The sequence below is a fragment of the Suricata suricatta genome, chromosome 13 (assembly GCF_006229205.1).
Source record: "Suricata suricatta isolate VVHF042 chromosome 13, meerkat_22Aug2017_6uvM2_HiC, whole genome shotgun sequence".
In the NCBI taxonomy this organism is placed as follows: Eukaryota; Metazoa; Chordata; class Mammalia; order Carnivora; family Herpestidae; genus Suricata; species Suricata suricatta.
The window spans coordinates 17,412,107-17,432,595 of NC_043712.1; the positions used below are offsets into that span (position 1 = coordinate 17,412,107).

The 20,489-nt window shown below is 45.1% G+C and overlaps 1 protein-coding gene across 1 annotated transcript in view; it reads right to left on the reverse strand.

The window, feature by feature from the left end:
- PAPPA (pappalysin 1) overlaps positions 1–20,489 on the reverse strand; it is a gene marked incomplete at its 5' end in the record, with an annotated part of 251,587 nt that overhangs the window by 125,053 nt on the left and 106,045 nt on the right. Inside the window, 2 exons of the mRNA XM_029919628.1 lie at positions 13,629–13,720; positions 18,660–18,788. Of these exons, the coding sequence (XP_029775488.1) occupies positions 13,629–13,720; positions 18,660–18,788 (221 nt within the window). The remainder of the gene's footprint in view (positions 1–13,628; positions 13,721–18,659; positions 18,789–20,489) is intronic.

Below are 20,489 nucleotides of genomic sequence, written 5' to 3' on the forward strand. Positions count from 1 at the left end.
GACCCCGAGAAGGCAGAAAAAAGCCTGTGATTCAACCTGGGCTTTGCCTGCCTCTGAAGACCCACAGTGTGCTACCACACATTGCAGCCTGAAAAATAAAGCTGTCTCTTAAGAAACACATCCTTCCTCCACTCCTTTATTCTGTATTTACTGAGCTGCCAATTATTTGCAGGTCTGGGACTGAATGCTGGGGAGACTGATGACTGATGCTGGATCTTGCATTCCCAGGGCTCTGTGTCTGGTGAGTCCATTACTGACCGCAAAGCATTTTGTCCTGAGGTGCAAGACGCCGTGGGAGCAGAGAGGAGGGACTCCCATCACCAAGCACATGGCCTCTCTGCTTCCCTTGGGAGGTAACATGCGGGGGGGGGGGGCTGAATCTGAGCGGTCCTAGGACTGGGGGTGCGGATACATTCCAGGAAGAGTCCTGGAAACAGCCCAAGAGATAAAGCACAAAAAATGTTGGAACATGAAGTGCAAATGCCCAGTTCAGACCTTGCAAGCCATAGGAAGGGATTTAGATTCATATCAAGGGCAATGGGGAGCCACCTGATGCTTCAGATGGAGAGTGGCAAAATGATATTTGTGTTTTAGGAAGCTTGCTCTCACTACACGGGAGAGAATGGGTGAGGGCAAGCCCAGACGGATCCTGGGACCTGTGCGCATTCTCTTGCAAAAGTCCAGGCAGGAGCTGGAAAGGAATCAGGTAGAGCAAGGAAATCAGGGAGAGGGAGGAGGGATTGATTTGTCTGGATGAGGGGAATGACTGAGAGGGAAGAGTTGAGGATGTTTCCCAAGCTTCTAGTTTAAATGTCTGGTCAGCGAGAGGCGTCACCAGTTGCAACTGAGAAAAACAGGAGTTGCAGACAGTCTGGGGAGGAAATTCATCTGCTTACTATCAGATGTGCTGAATTTGAGTGCCTTTGGGGCATCCAATTAGAACAACCAGGTATACAAGTCCATGCATAGGTCAAGAAAAAAGCCCAGATTGAAGATGGAAATTTGGGGATCTTTGTTGAATGATGAGCTTGGAGAGAGGGTAGCACCAGGAGAGCTCCTTCTAGAACTTTGGAGAGCTCTAATAGTTTAAGGGACGGGGAGAAAGATCTATCTGTGTAGGGATGGCCAGAGGGGTTAAGAAAAACTGGAAAAGGCTACACTTCAGAGGTCCTGGAAGTTTCAAAATTTCAAGAAAGAGCCAGATAAGTTAAGTGAGAAATACACTAAAATATGTCTATGCAATCAAGCTATTTAATAAAATCCCCCTCCTGACTTTCGTGAGGAAAGATGCTTAAGTTTCTGCTTAATCTCTTTCAGGGAGAGGGCATTTGCTACTTGTAAGAACTAGATTATTAATAGCAATAGTAATCAATATTTATTGAACCCTTTCTGAAGGACAGGAGCCAACCACCCCAAGCACAGCAGATTTAGTGCCTACCATGGACATGACACGTTAAGAGGCGCTCAACAAAGCTGTGATGAATAAGTTCATAAAAGAATGAAATACCTACCCTGTGAAGTAAAGAACAGCACTCAGCACAGATAGAAAAAGATATTTGGTGGACCTAGCCCTGAGCAGAGAAGTGGTCCTCTGCGCTTTTGGGTCAGTGGGTCAGGTCAACTGGCTTCCCTCTCCCTCCCCCCCCCCCCTCTCTCTCTCTCTGTGAGTCTGTGTGTTTGTGTGTGTCTGTGTCTTTCTCCATTCAGGGGTTTTCTTGGCAGAAGGCACAAAGACAAATGGGGAAGTGGAGGGGGTTAAGATGCTTGTGTGGCCCTCTCATGGGTAATGAGGCTGAACTCAAGTTATATGCGTGGTTCTGGATTCCTGAACTGAGGGACCAGCTCCAGCCAGGACTTTTACTAGCCCTGCCAAAGGCAGTTGAAAGTGTAGTTGAATCTTATGGATGATGTGGCCTGGGTTTCTGACTGGTGTTGAAAGCCAAAATCACTCTGATTTCTCTTCAGATCAGTTTGCCAAGAGAAGTACTTCGAGGGCCCTTGAAGAGCATCCCAGCGGGTGGAGATTGATCTTACAACACTGCTCCCTAGCACATCACGCTTCTGCCCAGAAACTGCTCCTTGTTGCAGGACCACACTCAGACGCCCGCTCATCTTGGTGACTCCCCAAAGCTTTCTTTGGAACCAGTTTACTCACTGGACTCCCCCCATAGGAAACCTCATTCTGGGCCTTTGTAGCAGCAGAGTTCTACACCTGCTCTTACTGAGCCCAGGTGTTCGGGATGTGGTCACAGATTCACCCCCCACATCCAGGGCTTTGTAATTCCTCCTGCGGTCCCCTCCCACCAGCCCCTGCACATCCTTAATGACAAGGTCTTCTGAGGTCCTCCAATGAAGAATTTCTGCTGCCACTTGTCACTCCTGTCTGCATCCTACCTAGCACAGAGCTTTGCATGTCACGGGTGCTTAGTAGAGACAAAAACTAGGGTGAGGCTGGTCTCATTTGCTCCCAGCTATCTTTGCAGGCCCCCTGTGGCTGTGCCTGGTGGGGAGAGAAGGCAACTTTAGCTCTGGTGAGCAGGGCTGCAGACAACCAGCATTTTATCTTTGTTTGGCAAATGAAAATTGAAAACGCAATCCCTTAAAAATTATTGTCATTTCAGATTTGCCTTATCTTAAGTTCTTGGTACTTAATCAGTAGCAGCCAAGAGAAAGTCCCTTTTAGTTTCTCCCTCTGTTAAGTATTTAATGATCTGTAAACAAACACTTGAGACAGTGTTTCTTAAAGAGACCCTAGGATCCTTTTGTTATGTGAAGACTTTTTTCTTCAGAGCATTGTTACCCCTTCTCATTATGTGTTTGCAGGCAGGCCTTTACAGCTCTTGAGAGGACACATTTTATTAGATAACCTTAATGATCAAGAGGTAGTGCAAATTAATAGTTTAGCCTGTGGGCTTCGGAGCCAGACTTTCAGGGCTGGAATCCCTTCCTGGAAGCCTTGAGCAAATTACTTAACATCTCTGTGCTGTCTTCTTATCCAGACATCTTACCATGATATTAAAACTACCACATAGGGTCAATGCAATTAATCAAAGGATTTAATAGGGAAAAAGCATTCAATTAATGAAATTAATCAAATTAATCATGAGCTATTTCTACTGTAATGTACTGTCTGGGATGATGGTGGGAAGAAGAATGGAAATATACAAACATATCTTACTGCTCCTACTTGTCCTGAAAGTCTGGTATACTGGAGGAGGCCAAGACTCCCCTATTTGTGGAGCTGGGTGGATCTTGGTTCAAATCCTGACTTTGCTGGTTAATAATCCCCTACTTTGGACAAGTCACTTCATCTCCCTGGGCCTCAATTTCTCCTTGTGTAAAAGGGGAGTGATGGCCCCTGCCTTCTTGCAGCCTCATGGAAATCAAGAGGAGGGGGAGGGTATACGGGTTAAGTGCCCTGTGCTGTGTGGCCACCAGCCTGTGGCATGGGATGCAGAGCTCCCTAAGGTCTGTGTCCCCTCATGGTGTTTTTCCAGCTCAATAAATATTTCTTGAATGAAGGTCACTTTCTCCAAAGTCACTTGAACATTTGGGGGCTTTCTTGTGTCATCTGGAAAGTGGTGATAATAATGCCTTGTTGGGGGGGGGTGCGGTGTGCTGTGGGTTTCAAATGAGGCCATGGTAATAGGTTCTCTCCCTTCCACAGCCCTAGGGGGAGCCAGGGCTCTGCCTTTAGGTGGTGAGCAGTTTGGGCCTCACTGGGCACTCTTTTCTGCCACAGAGTCCGTTAATGACGGGCTCCAGCTCAATGCTGGGAGCTCAGGGCTGGACAGGATACTTCTTCCACGATGGGGAAGAGAGCCTGATGTGCAATGGGAAAATGTGGGGGAGCCAATACAATTACAGCTACACTTCGACAGGCCCAAGGACAAGATGGATACTGTCTCCTCTTCATCTCTCACACTCCTTGATCTTCCTAAGTAGCTGTTCTCTTACCCACCTATATACTATCCATCTAGCAAAGTGGTTCGTTGGCAATTTTTTCTGTATAGGGCCAGACAATCAGTGTTTCGGCTCTGTGGGCCCTATAAGGTCTCTGTTGGAACTCCTCAACTCTGTCTTTGTATTGGCAAATCCCTACACCAAGGAGCACAGGGGGTTTCAATGAAACTGTATGTACTCTAATGGGCAGCAGATGGAGTCTGGCCAACGGCAGAGGTGTGCTGACCCCTGGTCTGTGCAAGCATGCATAGACAGGCAAGCCTACGGTGCTGAGCACAGGGCTTGGCACAGAATGTCACACCAGAGGCAAGAGCCTCACTGAGGTCTTTAGGGACCTCAAGGATTAGAGTTTGCAAGGCTCCAGCCTCATCTCCCTCCTTCACTCCCTTCTGGGTATGCCGCCTTTCTCTGATGCCTTCTCCAGCTCTTTCCTGCCCTAAGGCTTTAATATTCTGAGCTTCTCGCAATCCTCACCCTGTCACTGTGCTCCACATCTCCCTAATTTGTCTGCTCCTTATTTGACCTTCCAGTCTGGGCTCATATGTAGGTGTCCTCAAGGAGGCCGTCCCTGACTCCTCAGTGTAAAGGAGCCCCCTCCACTCACACACCTCTAAGTACATCCACTTACTACTGGCATTTTCAACAATTACATTCAGACCATTATTGGTGTCGTTTCCATGGCCTGCCTTCTCACTGCTTCCTTGTCTTTCTACCACTAGCACCGGGCTGGGCACACAGCAGGCAGCAAGATAAGTGTGGCTGAATGACATAAAGTGACCCAGCAGCCAGCTGGCACCATTTTCCGCCTGGTTCTGACTGCCTGAGTTAGCTGATTTATTCTGCAGGCTACAACACTGGGCTTTTCACACAATCCCGACTGCCCATCCATCATTTTATTTTAAGCACATTATTTCTCTGTCCAAAAAGAAAAGGAGGATACAATTAGGTCTATATCCCTCACTTGCTTAATATTTCAATTTCCCCCAGGGCACTCCCTTCAAGTGGAGATCACAGCTCATGAATATTAAATGTCTCTTCCAACAGGACATGGTCCCCAAGAAAGAACAGGGAGCCAGCAGCTAGGAAAATCCCCCCTCCCCGACACCTGGTCCCCCCTAGGCCTCTGCATCTCCCAGGCTACCTCAGTCACAATCGCATGGATGCGCAGCAAGGCGCGTGTCCGTGCAGGCGGGTCTCTGGTCACTTTCAATGCCATAAAGAAACCCTTGTTCTTGGCTACAGAGATTCACCTGCCTTGGAGTCAGGCTGCCTTTCAAAGGCACACATCAAAGTGTGGTCTTGATTCCTCAAATTCAGGCGAGCTCCAAGTCCTTCTGAGCCTGACCCCTCCCTGCGAGTCAGGAAGCTGACCTGGGCTGAGGGCTAGAATTCCTCCCTTCTGGCGTCAGAGCCTCCTGTTTCTTTTCATTCCAGCCTGGCCTCTCTGTGGGGTAGGCCTCCCGGGTTTCCGAAGGAGGTAGCAGGCCGAGGTCTGAGGCTGGATGGCAAGCTTGATCCTAACTGGTGCTGACTTGACTTGGGTGTTTGAATGCATCCATCAGACCTCCCGGTTGAGGACTTCAGATCTTCAGTCCTGCCCCTCTTGGCAGCCTTCCGCCCCATCGCCTCCTTTTCCTGCTCCTTTGTCCCCTCAGTGACCCCCTTTGACCCTGTGGGTTAAAGGAATTCCTTTCTCCTCCCCAAGCCCTCATTTCTTTTAAAATGCACAGTTTAAAAACAATAATGATCTGGGATTTAAATTCTGGAAGTCAGAGTTGAAAGGGCCCTGGGAGCTCATGTAGCTCACGCCATCACCTGATAGCTGGGGAAGCTGAGATCAAGGGGCCTCAATCACTTTGTACAAGGGACCTCCGCATTTTTCCAGCAGGATCAGGCTCTGAAACACTTCTGCCTGGGATGGACTGGAGGCCTTTGTATCAGTCACAACTGACATGGGAGTGAGGAAGGGGAAGTGGCATTAACGGACATGGTGGGTATCACCTAACTGCCATGCACTGTGCTAAAACCCGACAGACATCATGTCCATCTTCCTCTAAACAGGACTGTGGAGTTATAATTATGCCCATTTTCCAGAGAGAAGAGACTCGGAGAGAGCATGGGAGAAGCCCAGGATGACCCAGGTAGTAATTACAACCAAGAGACATGTGAATTCAGGCCCCTCTGTGTCTGCCAGATTGTCCTGACAACAGGATTAAGCGTCAAAGTCCTCCTAAGCTCAAAAACAATGTGGCTACTGTCAGTGGAGGGTGAGTTGTTAAAAATGAAAATACAGCCTGAAACACAGGAGGGCCCTATGTTGGGGGCAGAGGTTTATGCCGTGGAATGTTTATAGGGTGATAATAACTGAAAGTTGTAGATTTCATGACTCATGAAAAAGGAACAGAAGGACCAATGCATTCATTTTCATTCCTGCTGTGAGCCAAGGGCACCAAAACAGAAAGAGTGGAAAAGAGAGGCCATCTACTAGTTTTGCGGGAGCTCATCTGGATACTAGATGTGGTCTCTAGAGGCAGGCGGATGGGGTCTGAAGTCACTTTTCTTGATCTCCCTGGCTGTAGGACTTAGGACAGGCCACTAAAACTCTCAGCACCTCAGTTTCCTCATCAGCAGAATGGGCAATATTAGTCTGACTGTGCAGAGAATTGATGGGAAAATATGAAATTGAGAAAAAGGTTCTTAGCACAGAAGCCGGTACAACTGGGTGCCTGTTAAATGAAATGACTTCATGGTTTGGTGTGTAATTCCTGCCCAGGGACTGTGAACCATACCTCTGCTATTTCTAGCTGTGAGACTTTGGACAAGTTACTTAACCTCTCTTAATCTCAGATGATGTCCTCTATAAAACTGGGATGATAACATTATTTATCTTACAGGATTCCTGGGTGGATTGATATAACTTCTGAATTATTGGTATTAGTAACAATAATAATACAATACCAGTAAATGCATATATTAACACTTACCAGAGGCCACTGTTTCAAAATGCTTTACACATATAACTTTGTGTCATCCTCAAAACAACTGGTAAGAGTTAGAATCTATTACTAATATGTTTTACTGATGAGAAAACTGAGGAGTGGGTTACAAGTGTCTGGGCCAGCCTTGTCACCCAGAATTGCTGTTCTTTGTTTTATTTTGTTTTGTTTTGTTTAATTTGAGGGGGGGAGGGGCACTCTGGGTAGCTCAGTCAGTTAAGCGTCTGCCTTCAGCTCAGGTCATGATCTCATGGCTTGTGAGATAAAGCCCCACATTGAGCTCTGTGCTGACAGCTCAGAGCCTGGAGCCTGCTTCAGATTCTGTGTCTCCCTCTCTCTCTGCGCCTCCCCTGCTCATGTGCGCTCTCACTCTCTCAAAAATAAATAAACATTAAAACTTTTTGAGAGACACAGAGAGCTAGTGAGCAGGGGAAAAGGAGCAGAGGAAGAGGGAGAGGATCTTAAGCAGGCTCCACACTCATCACAGAACCTGACACAGGGCTTGATCCCACAACCCTGGGATCATGACCCGAGCTGAAATCAAGAGTCAGACACTCAACAGACTGAGCCACCCGGGCTCCCCCAGAGTCTATGTTCTTACGTCTCACTGTGCCATGCACCATCACACCAGTGCTAAGCGTGTCATTCAGCCTAGCTGACAGGTCACCATCCTCCCCACCAGCACTGCAATTGCTGCTAATATTTCTCTTCTCTTCTTGTGAAGCTATGTCTTTAAGCCCAGGGACAAGATGCTTTATTTCAGGAAGGTATTTTGGTGAAAGTTACAATGTTTCCCATAGAGGGAAGTCTGAAGTCATACATGCATCCAGGAGATGGTATATTTTGTTTTTTTAATTTTCGTTTTTTTTAAGGTGAGAGGTAGATCGTCTTATGGTTTCACTTGGTTAGAAAGAAAGATGATAATAAATGCAACTCCCAGCAGAGTCCATTCTTCCTCCCCCTTCCATTCCCCCTCCCCCCAGCCAGATGCTGTTTTTCTTTTTAGTCACTGTTGTGCTAAAGTCTCATCAGAACATCCACCAAGAAGACATGGCGATTCATCTTCTTGTTTTCCTTTCTCGCCTTGGCTCAGAGCGGGCCAGGGCAGCCTGACAGAAGTGCCACAAGGCTCTGTGCCCCCACCCCTCCCAGGGGCCAGTGGGTAGGAGGATTGGTGCCCCCTCCTCCCTCTCAGCTGCCTGACAGATAATTGAGTTACTGGCCCTGGACAGGACTGGAGACGCTATGACAGGGACCAAGGACACCGTCCTGCTACGGCAGGGAATGGTGGGGAGGGAGGAGTTGTGAAGAATTGAGAAAAAGAGATACACAGGGCACATATGTATGTCTGAGAAAGACAACATGGGGGGCCATCTGCTTTGTTTTCCTAACTGTATTTTGGCATCAAGCAGGATTTGAAGCCTCAGAGGCCTTATTTTTTTAATTATTATTACTTATTAATGTTTATTCATTTTTGAGAGAGCGAGACAGAATCTGAAGCAGGCTCCAGGCTCTGAGCTGTCAGCATAGAGCCTGACGTGGGGCTCGAACTCAGGAACTGTGAGATCACGACCTGAGCCAAAGTCGGATGCTCAACTGATGAAGCCACCCAGGCGCCCCACCTCAGAGGCCTTAAATAGATGCCTGACACACTGAGGATGCCTCAGTGCCAAGCAGGGAATAAAGCCCAAGAGCCTGCAGCCCGATCCCTCTCATGTCACAGAGGGGAAAACTGAGGCTCCAGGATCCCAAGCTGTGGCCCAGGCCCTCACGTCCAAGTGGATCCCTGAGCCCAGTCATCTTGGACGACACAGGGCGGTAAATCAAAATGGGGCACTAGGAACCCTGCACAGTGGCACCTCCTGTAAAAGGCTGTATGTCCTCTCAGGAGGTACCTCCTTCCAGCACTGGCTTGAGAGGGATCACTACGTGGAGTCTCTTTGGGGGATGCTTCACAGTTTGTCTAATTTGACCATTACCTTCCCTCCTTCAGCTTTTATCAGCAGCCTTTCTGTAGTTTACGACTCAGTGCTCTCTGAGCAGCATTCCTGGAGCTGCTGAACAATGCCTCCAGCCAGTGCCTGTTTGGGGGTGGGGGGTTATCATCTTGCTGATACCACATTTTTTAACTGAAACCTAAGGCCTGGTATATGTTATGTTTGTTAAAAAAGGGGTGGGGGAAAGCACAAGATAATTTCCACATTGCTGGGGATGTAGCCTGCATTGCCTAAGAGGTCTTGTGGGTGGTGTTCCTTTTAACAAGCAACTTATTATGTGGAGGATGAGGGCACTGGGGTGGGAAAGGGAAGTCCCAGGGTGTTGCATAATAACACATTGGCACCTTGGGAATACTTCCGGATGTGTGGGCTTCTGAAAAGTGAATGGGAAATGCCACCATAAATCTGTCACCCACCCTTACGCTGGTGTTACCAAACCCAGGGAAAACACTAGCCCTGCTAAATGGTTGGTGACAAAAAAAAGAATAATAAAGAAGAAGAAAATAAAGGAAAGAAGAAGGACCAGGAGGGAGGGAAGAAAGGAAGGAAGGGAAAAGGGAAGTCATTCATTCAGATGGGGTGGGCAGTGTAGTGGAGAAGAAAAAGTGGAGGCTATCTACTCAAGTTGACATGGGATCACACCTCTACGAGCCCTAGTACATTGGGCAGGTCAAGATATCATAATGGCTCTTAGATCTCTCATCTGGATATCAGAGTCCTCCCATTGGCTCACACTAAAGAAAAATGCATGACCGGGACATACCACCTAATGGTTGCTCATAAACGGCAGATGATGCTGATACCCACCCCCCCACCAAGCACAGAGATAAATAACAGTTAACACACATCCAGCACATCCAACTTGCTAGGAATGGGGTTAAACTCCACAGTATCTTTTGACAACACTTTACAGTCAGGATTCTAAGTGACCACCAAGCAATGTTGGCTAACTTAAGCAAAGCAAGAAAACAAAATCTATTCAGAGAATATTGGATAGTTCTAGTAGAACACTCTCTGGGAAGGCTGGAGAGCCAGTCCTGCATTCTCTGAAGTCCAATTCTAAGCTCAAGATTACGTCCCAGGACCGGTCTTGGGAAAACACCAGAACGGAGTCACGGTGGCACTAATGCTACATGCTGTCACTGGTACTTTGGAAACACATGAGTTCAAGCCATCCTTATCAAAAGGGCTTCTGCAATGTCCCTGTGTCCTATCACCACTAGCTTCTGACTCCATGCCTTGCATTGGTGTGTCTGACCAAGGGAACGTGTAGGTCTTGTGCCCACACTCAAGCTCTAAAGGGGACTGGGGGACTGAGACTTTTGGATTTTCAACTTTTATAGAGGGCTCTGGCTCTGCCTCATTATTATTATATCAAGGAGAGTTATTTCCTAAATCTAAGAAGGAGATCCAGATAAAAGTATCCCAAATTATTGATAAATATCTTCCACAGAGGAGTCCCAAGACTTTTACCATTTACCAGATGAGGACACTGATGTTTAACTAAGGTCACATGTCTAAGCCATGGTATGAGAGCCCAAGTGAGTCTCATTCAGGCCTGTTCACTTGACCACTGCCTTGACAAATATGATGATGACAGCAGTCCACTTCAGCAAAGCCTCCCACACCGCACTGCCATTTCTCTGACTCACTGGAGCTGGATCTGGTGAGAGCCGAAGATTCAGTGTCTATTCTTCAGCTATTCTGAAGGGAAGATGGTTTTCTAGACTCAAAGGCATGGAGTTTCTCCTTGGAATGTAGTTCTTGGGATTTCTGGATAGACTCCTTAATTCCTAGAATGTCCTATGTCTCACTGAGCCTCTATAATGGAATTCTAATTGGTGAGGGTGAGGGTGTAGGTGAGGTCCCTCCTCTAATACACACCATACTGAACATAACCAGTAACAAATACTCTTCCCTGGACACTGTCCACACCACTGACAATTTCATATTCCAGCCTGTTAATTCACTAAAGGAATTGTTCTAAAACACTGTATTCCTCATTTACCCTGAAAGTCCTACAAGACCAAGAGCTACCTTTCTGTTTTTGCAGATAGCTCGCCATAGTCTGGGTCAGACTATCTGGGTTTGAGTCCTGATTCTACCATTGAACTGCATATCGTTAGTTGACCTCTGCACGCTTCAGCTTCCTCTTTTGTGAAAGCAAGACCATAAAGGATTGTTACAAAAATAAGACTTTGAAACATGCTTGGTATATAATAGATGCTCATTAAAAATCACCATCACTGGCACAATACTCAGAATCTAGTAGAAAACAACAGCATATTAAAAAATGGATCTATAAGGGTCCAAGTCTCACCTTCTTGGTACATCCCTTGCCCTCACCTCTTTCCTCTTAAGCATCCCAGTTAACATAGTGCAGGCCTAGTCCAAAACAGTCATTCTGGCTAAAGTATAGGCAGGGAAGTTAGGCCTGAGGGGGTTAGGCACCCAAGGACTAGACTCATTGTCCAGTGCTATTTCTAAGAGTCTCCCAGACCCCACCACTGTCTGCTTAAAATTCAGTTATTTTTCTTAGAAATGGCAAACAATGTCCTGATTTGCACCTCCTCTCTGCACCAGGCTCCAATAACCAAGAGTATAAAAGACTTCAAATGCATGAGCCAGGGGTTAGCAAAGGTCTGTAAAAGGCCAAATGAGTAAATATTTTAGGCCCTTTAGACCGTAGGATCTCTGATGCAACTGTTCAATCATTTGTAGCCAGAAAGCAGCCCTCGACAACACGTAAAGTAATGAGTATGTCATGTTCCAGTAAGACCTTACTTACAAATATAGGCAGAAGGCCAGTTCTGCCCCATGGCCTGCAGCCTGCAGACCCCTTCCATGGACGTTGCATGTCTACTTGCAGGAGGCTTTCTTGCTTTTGTTTATTTCTGCACAGTGCTAAAGCAACCTACAACATGGGTGTCAGGGCCACCCAAGCATCTATTCTAGGGTACCATATCCTACCCTCACATCACATCCTACCTTCCTCCCAGAAACATTTGAGTTACCTGATGCCTTCGTGTAAGTCACATAGGTTGATATTTCCCAGCATGACCGGAGAGTGATGCTGAGTGTCGCAAGGATGGCAGCAAAGGCAAGTAGCTCACAGGTATGGGAAATAGTCATACACTTTGGAAATCACACAAGTCAAGGGAAAGGAAGGCCCATAAAAACCACCTAATCCAATCCTTTCAAGTTTACACCAAGTAAACTGAGGCCCAGACTAGAGAAGCAACTTGGCCAGTGCTTGTCATGCAGCAAGTTCTTGGCACAGTGAGGACTTTCTAATTTTCAGCCCAGGCTCCTTCCACCATACCACTAGGCTAACATCGAGTTTTTGCCATGGACCATACTCAGATCAACAGAGGACAGAAAAACAACCTCCTGTCATTTAAAAACTTAAGGTCCTGCCTGGAAATTCTCCTGTTTTTCCTTCCTCCCTCTCTTCCTTGCTCCCATCCACGGGGAGCTGTGGAACACTTCTTACTGTGTTGCTGAGCCTCTATCTAGTGCCAAGAAAACAGTAGGTGCTCAATCAGTGTGTATTGAGAATGGAATAAGGGTGAATGACACGTGGTGAAGAGTGCTCACAATCTCTGGGGAGAAGGAAGGTCTAAATGCGTCCTTGTAATGCACTGCAAATGTGAGGACCCAATGACATTTCCTTCCCTTTAGTCTTTCTAGAAAATTGCCTTTCAGTGAGAAATCTTCCCACCAATGTTTTCATCCCCTCAGTAGCTGCCCCTTCCCTCTTCAGATAGAGCACCTCTGTCTTTTGTACTTGCAAATGAATTGTGATTAGTTTTCACCTCCAGCCCAGGGGATTAGCTGGGGGACCTTTGATCTTCAGGTATCGATTTGCATCTTAAAGGAAGTATGATCTCATCTGAGCCAGCTCAAAATTCCATCCCTGCCCCCTAGCCCCTCGCTGTTTACCAGCCCTGGGCTGGCCGGGGCCTCCCAAGTGGGGCTGTAACAACAAGATCAGCCAGACTCCTAGAGAAGCCAGAGGAAAACAAATTTCCCATCTGACTCAGTAAAGGTGGGAAAAGGACGTTTGCTTTCTAAACACAGGCTGGTCTGCTATTCCTCCACCCTCGAGTCAGAGAGACTGCCCAAGGTTCTAAGTGTGCAGAGGGGACAGCGATGGTTCCTAGATCTTGGCTGGAGGTTGTGCTGCAAAATGAGCTGAGCATGTGCTTAAGCATCAGACAGAATCAGGTTGAAGCCCGGGTTCTGTCTTCAATCACTTCTAACTCGTGTGACTCTGGACAAGGTTTATAATGTCTCTGGCTTTTGGTTTTTCTCATCTCTAATGTGAGAACAAAAGCCTTAAAAATCTATACTAATAACCATCCTGGAGAGTTGGTGTGAAGAAGGGCTATGATGAATGTAAGGTGAAGTGAGACTGAAAAAGAGTTGCCATCACCGACTGCTGTCATCCAACGGAACATGAGCTCCATGGGGCAGATGCCCATTTTTGTTTGCTTCCCATTGCTGTATTCCCTGGTGCCTAAAACAAGGTCTGGCCCACAGAAGGTATTCAGCAAGTATTTGCAATGCAAAGGAGTAAATCACCATTAGTTATAACTATTGGTGTTACTGAATTCACTATTCCACACAGTCCTTCTCTTCAGCTAAACCCAAGGAAATGACAAAGACTTACCAATGCAATTGAAGGAGTCCTCCTTTCGGCAGAAAAGGGAGCAGCCGTCCCCATTGAGCTTATTCATGTCATCACACTCTTCCCCTTGGCTTCTGCAGACCAGGTACAGAAGAGAAATCTGTCAGAGCAGCTTCAGAAGCTAAACATGGGAGAGTCCCTCCCCTGGCCATGAACTTCCCAAGAGGCCTCAGGCCAAGTCCCTTGCCCTGTCTGAGTCTCCATTTCTCCATCTTCAAAATGAGATGTGTAAAGATATACATTTGTAGGATCCTATTACATTGGCCTAACTTTGGACTTCCCATGACAAAGCAGAGCTCCTGCCTCAAACTCATCCTCTAAGATTTTGTTATTTAAGTCAGATGGAAGCAAGAAATGGATGAACGGATGAATGAATAAATGAACATAACTTGCTCCTCTGTGTCTGGGAGATCTCAATGCCATTTTGAAATGATGGATTTGAAAGAAATTTCTGAGCTTCTGAAATATTAGCACTGTTCTTCACCATGACTTAACTTGCCCCCCTCCCCACACTTCTCCCCCAATGAACTTAAAGATTTTTTTCCATTTACATGCTTGAGTCTGGTCTTCCTTTCGCCAGAAAGTGTTGCTCTCTCCATTGGGTATGTCGTTTCATGGTGTCAGGAACTCCAAGGAACTATGCTACTTGGAACTATGCTACTGGGAAACAGAAGTGCCTCCTCTTGTTTTGGGGGTATTTTGTGGGTTTTGGGGGAGTACTTTCTATCATCTAGGGGTGATTCTGCAGAGATTGGGATGAACAGAAAATGAGCAATGCTTTCTGGATTGGAAGGAAGAGTAAGAGCTGAAGGACTGGATGGATTACCACTACCTGGAAAATCCCTATCTGTTAAGAAACAGAAAACTTGGGTCTAGAGCCCCTTGTTCCAAACCAGCCATATGATCACAGACAAGGCACCTAATCTCTATTTGACCATTTAAATCAATTAAGACTATATTCCATTCCTCAGTCACCATAACTATGTTTCAAGTCCTTGAGAGCTGGACATAGTAAGTAGCTGGTGGCCCCTGGACTGGCCAGCACAGAATATATTTCCATCACTGGAGAAAAACCCACTGGACAGCACTCTTCCAGATGGTGAGTCTCCATTTTCCCACAGGTACAAATGGAGATCCTTAGACCTGCTCCTTAGAGCTGGTGCAAGAGCAAAACATAACTCCACATGGTTGGCATGGTGCATGACACATAGTAGAATGCTTGGGGAATCACGGATCCCATTCCCACTTAGTCCTGGGAGGTCTCTGCAGAGTGTGTGGTAGCTGTCCCTCCCTCCCCAGAGACCAGCTGGGACCTGTCACAGCATGGGAGAGGCCTCGGACTTTTCCTTTCACCCGGGCAATTAACACTGGAAAATGTTTGTTGCTTTTAGGAGGCGTCAGAGTAGCAGAATGGTGCCTTGCAATCAATCCTTAGGATGGCTGGGCCATTGCACTAATTGCTGAGGAGGCACTCAAGTCCTCTCCTATCTGCAAACCCAGGAGCCAGGGAGAAGGGAAGTCCATATCCAAGCTGGGCCCATATTGCCAGTCGCTGCCAATGAATCTTGAATGCTGGAAATTGGTGATGGCCTTGTGCTTCTTAGCTATTTCATGGGTTATCTAGGGAAAGATTTTTTTTTAACCTGGGCTGGTTTCCCAAAGCCACAAAGAACACATCTAACCCGTCTTCCCTTACCACCCATACAGTATGTTCTCTTGGTTTAAGCAAAACATTAGGTGTCACCACAAATATCTTCCAGGCATGACAGATCTCTCATTAGATAGTTTCTGAGAAACCTCCTCTGACCTCCCAAGCTGGAGTGGATGGCCGTCTCTATGTCCAAAGACTCCAGGCTCCATCTATGATAGCACTTGTCAAACTGACCACCTCTGCCTATACTGAGCTTTCAGATGTGACAGGAAGTGACAGTTTTTGTCATCCTAGCCCTGCAATGCCAGGCACAGTGCCTGGGGTACAGCAGAGAGCACATAGCTACTTCTTTACTTGTGAGTTCTGCAGGGCTACTGGTTACAAGGTTAGGCAATGGTGAATCCCAATGAGAACACGTATCCTGGGTTCCCATCTTGGTTCTGCCCTTTCCTGGGTGTATAAGGTTGAGAAAGCCACTTGAATCTTTGTACATGAGTTGTCTCTTTTGTAAAGTATGTAATAGAACTTATTTCATATGGTTGCTGTTCATGCAAAGGTAATAGTGTAATATGCACAACGCTTGTGCATAGTGGAGGCTCAATAAATATTTATGAATATTATCATTATATTCATTGAGTGCTTTCATCCATTAGGGGCCTCATGAAGTGTTTAGTCTATCTGAAAACTTTGCAAATCCCTTTAAATATATAGTGAATTTGCTTGTATCATGCTATGAAAAATCCAATTAGCTAAGATGACATTCCTCCTTCTTCTCAGAGTTTCTATTTATTTTTGCCTAGGGAACCATGTATCAATTGCATTCAGTTTTCTCCAAATCATGTCAACAACTATTTGGGTACCTGTAGGTAACTTAGTAAGTATTTGATGTTTGTGTAGCATACCAATTCTAGTAAAAATACTTAAAAAACTGTATGAAAAGTACTACTTTTATTAATGTAATAAGATGATAGTAGTAATAATAATAATAGTTTTAGATCAGCAAGAAGAATGATACTGTTTGCAGTGTTTTACCAATACATCTATATCTGGCTCCAAAATGGACAGATTGGGTTGTAGGTCAGGTTCTACATCTGGTGAGTTTCTTTTTTTATTCTTCATGATAAATTAGAAAATCCCAAATCACAATTATGGGTTGTCAGCAATGACCGCAAGTGTTTCCTGGATGGTCTTGATATGCAGCTCAATCTTAGACCCACAAATGATGGGGCAATCTCCCTGGAGGCTGCCTTGCTCAGTTGCTCAGGACTCCATCAGACAACAGCTGTGTCAAGAGGGAGAGGTTGATGTCTTAATGTGGGAGAGAACAGTGAACGGCTTCGCTTTCCCCAGTTGTGTTACATTAAGCACTGGAAACTATATCTTCATGTTTGGTTGGTGTCTTTGGATAGAATTTTAAGTGCACAGGACAGCACATCAGCAGTTTCATTCTCTGACCAATGAGGAGCTTTATCTTCTATGCTTGATGAGTCAAATTCTTGGCAATCAGATGGTTTGTACCATAATTCAACACTTAAAAATCCTTATGTTATCTCTTTAATATTAAAACCTTGATAATTCATGCTTTGAAATTATAGCTACAGGACATTTAAGACATGGATATATACCCCTGAGATACATCATTTCAGCAAGCCACTTGAAATTGTGGAAATAATCGTTACTGGCCTTAGCAGTGTCTACATTAAAATAAAGCATCATTTTCTTTTATTCCAAAAACTTGAATTAGTACCTTTCTTGTAATAGCCCATAGACTTCAGTCTGTGGGGGTAGTTGAAACTTGGACATACTTTCTTTCTGCATAGCACGTTGAAAAGATGTAACTCACCGGCTTTCATCTGATCATATACGCAACATTCAATATTTCCTTCAATGGGAAGTCATGACTAGAAAGCAAACTGCTGGCCAATAACTGATATCTATGTGGACGGGTATTCATGTGCAAATGCTTTACTTGCACAACTGTGTTATTCTTGCTAGCCTGGCTGGTCCTTTCATCCCAAAGAAGGTTTCCAATTTACATTACACGCCACAAGATGATCGGTACCAAATTAAATTGCTCTTCCCCTCTGGCACTAGAGTCAATGATGAACTGAAAGAAAGAGTCATCTAGTACTTCTCTTTCATATATGTACCACACCTCTGATTCATGGTCTGCACATCAGCGGTTTCATCCAACTGTGAAACAAACTCTCTTTACAGCGCCCCTCCCCCTACAGAAACAGTCACTGCAATTTCACATTGCACAGATATTATGGGACACCCAACAGCGCCTTTTAAAGATGGGATTTTGCCAAGAGCTTGTTTGCCCTCTCCACGTGTGATGTCTATTATTAAATCTGCCGATAGTTTTAAAAGTCTCTTAGCAATAGTATAACTTGCAACAATGTTAGCAATAAGGAGCACAATTTTAACAATAAGAAACTTAACTATGAATGATTTCTGGTCACTTTTTCACCTCTGGGGACAAAACTATTCGATTTTGTGCCAGAAAACATTTTTTTGTGCTAAGTTTGGAAGAAAAAACTCTAAGGTTTACTTTTTTTTTTTTTTGAAAAATGTTTTAAACAATGCAGGACTCTCGATGGATTCTTGCCCCCATTTCACAGTTGTGCAATACCTCGCCATGTGGACAAGGGGACAAATGCACTGATGACCCAATAAAATCCATGGTGTAGACATGCAGCTTTATATTTTCTATTCACACTTTTCCTTTTTGGCTGCACATGTGGAGTCCTTACACTTTCTGACTTTTTTGGCTCCCTGTACTTATTTATATTCATATTCAATATTCATTCTGGAGTAGTGTTTACTATGTATGGTTTCAGCAGTATAGCCAGTTAGGATGCTTTGTTATTCTAATGAGCCTTTAATCCATTTTGTAAACTGTTACTATAACATGTTGCAACAGAAATGACAAACAAATACACAGGCTTTGACAAATTTAAATGGTAGCCAGCAAAGAATATAAAAGTGTTTTGACCTGGATGTATTGTGTCCTGTTAGCTGAACGTGGGCTGGGATGGAAAAGACAAATAGAATCCTTACAGTACACATAAAACAATTATGAAGAAGATCATGCTGTAGTATGTGCATGACGGCAGCTCTGTCAGAATCATACACTGTATTACTTATTTGAGAAATAGATGTGTTCCAAAAAGAATCACTGCTTTTCTTTGGAGGCCAGCAAGCTAAGTGCAGACCAATGGACAGACTGCTGGGCATTGCTGGTAACTCACAGCTCACACACTGAGGAGTATCCCATAAGCTCTTCCATGTGGCACCCTCACCATCTCTTGGCCTGATTAGCATCCCTCCTTCCCCTTTCGTTAATCAGATCTACTTACTTCTGGATAATGCCGTCGCCACAGTAGCCACTTCCGTGGGTGTATATGGCAGCAGGTGATGGCTCGCTCTCTTCACTTCCCGAAATGGTGATGACCCAGTACTGGTACACTCTGCCAAGACTGAGATCCCTGGAAAACAATGGAGACTATCAGTGAAGATTACCAGCTATACAGACGCAATCCTGTGGCAGACAAAATGGACCCCCTTGAGTAGATTCTGTCAGTCTTGTTTGCTTTTGAAATCACATGCACATTAAGTTATCCAATAATTTTTATCATCTGCTGTGATAAAGACACTTGCTAACGCAGGACAGACCACACCGGAATGTACGGCAATAATCACTAGTACCAATGGACAGATGACTGTGAATATTACTAGGTACTTCTCTTATCTTTAATTTAACCTTCATAATAACCCTGGTGGATAAGAATCGAATGGTATGTGGCCCAAAATGAGGGTGTTTGGGAAAATGTCATCTAGGAAAACTAAATGGGATAAGCAGACAGAGTTGGGAAAGTATCATGCCAGATTCTGTGGGCACTCTCTGCTCTTTTCCCCACATTTAAGGAATTGAAAACAACCCCATTACATATGAGCAAGCCCCTTCCTTACACTGCACATCCAGGGACTGCCCTTCTCCCCACCTCCTGCTCCTCTCCAGGTGTCTCACTCTTGATGAAAATAGCAACAATAGCAGCATCCATTAACTGACTGTCAGGCTTGGGGCTACACACGTTCTGTGTATTTTCTCATTTGAGAATCAAAGCAGCCCTACATGTGTACTAGTATTTTCATGTTTATTTTACAGATGATAAATCTGAGGCATAGAGAGGTTAATCAACTTGCTTACAATCAGATGCTACTAAACAATATCCTGCATTCTGCTTCCCTAATCTCTAGGTTAGACCTATTTTAATAATCTCATCCCTTGCAATGGGGGATTCTGTCCTGAAATTGCAATTCCAGGCACTGGTGCCTGCAGATTCTCAATTTGCCTAGCCTGCATTGCTCCTCTGCTCTCCAGACCTCCCAGTGCAATGCCTCTTCCGACTTCCTCACACTCAACCTTATTACCAGATTTCCTCCCTCCCCTTCATTAGCCCCTCTCAGCTCCCTGCTTGAATTCACCCTGCCATCAAACCTGGCTACTGCCAATTATCCTCCGAGGCAAAGATACATTTATGTCAATTTCACATGCCCAAATCACCACCCCCATTTCCTTTTTGACCATTTTCAAAGGGCGAGGTTATTCCTCTTTTTATCTCCCTCTGCATCAATTATTTACTTTTTAAGAATAAAAAAAGTGTCATGGGAATAAAATCTCACAAAAGGATAATGAAGAGAATTCCTATCAGATTCCAGAGTTGGGGGGTGGGATTTCATAAACAAAAGGATGATGTCAAAAAATCTCAAGTTCTCCTGCCCATCTGTTGTTTCAGCTGCTGTTAGGTCTGGGGCTGTTTGGATAAGACCAGTAAGATAACAGGTGCAGAGGCAATGGACAGACAATGTCTCCCAACTCTCAACACGATGAGTATGAGTTTATCAGCATTGAAGGACTCTGGTGAGGAATATAGCCTTCCTGAGAATGTTGGACATGGTACACAAAAAGACTTTGTTTTGGCAGGGTTAGAGCAGAAAGCAATATTGAGGGTAGACCAGAAGTCCCTGGGGATTCCATTGGTGTTCTGTCAATGAAAGTTAGGTGGTAAAACGCATACAAGTCTTGAGATATTATATGTATGAATGTATGAATATCTGTTGCCTTGTAAGCTTCTGGAATGCTCCTATGTTGATAAGGGCTTTCTTTCTTCCTTTTTTAAAAAAAA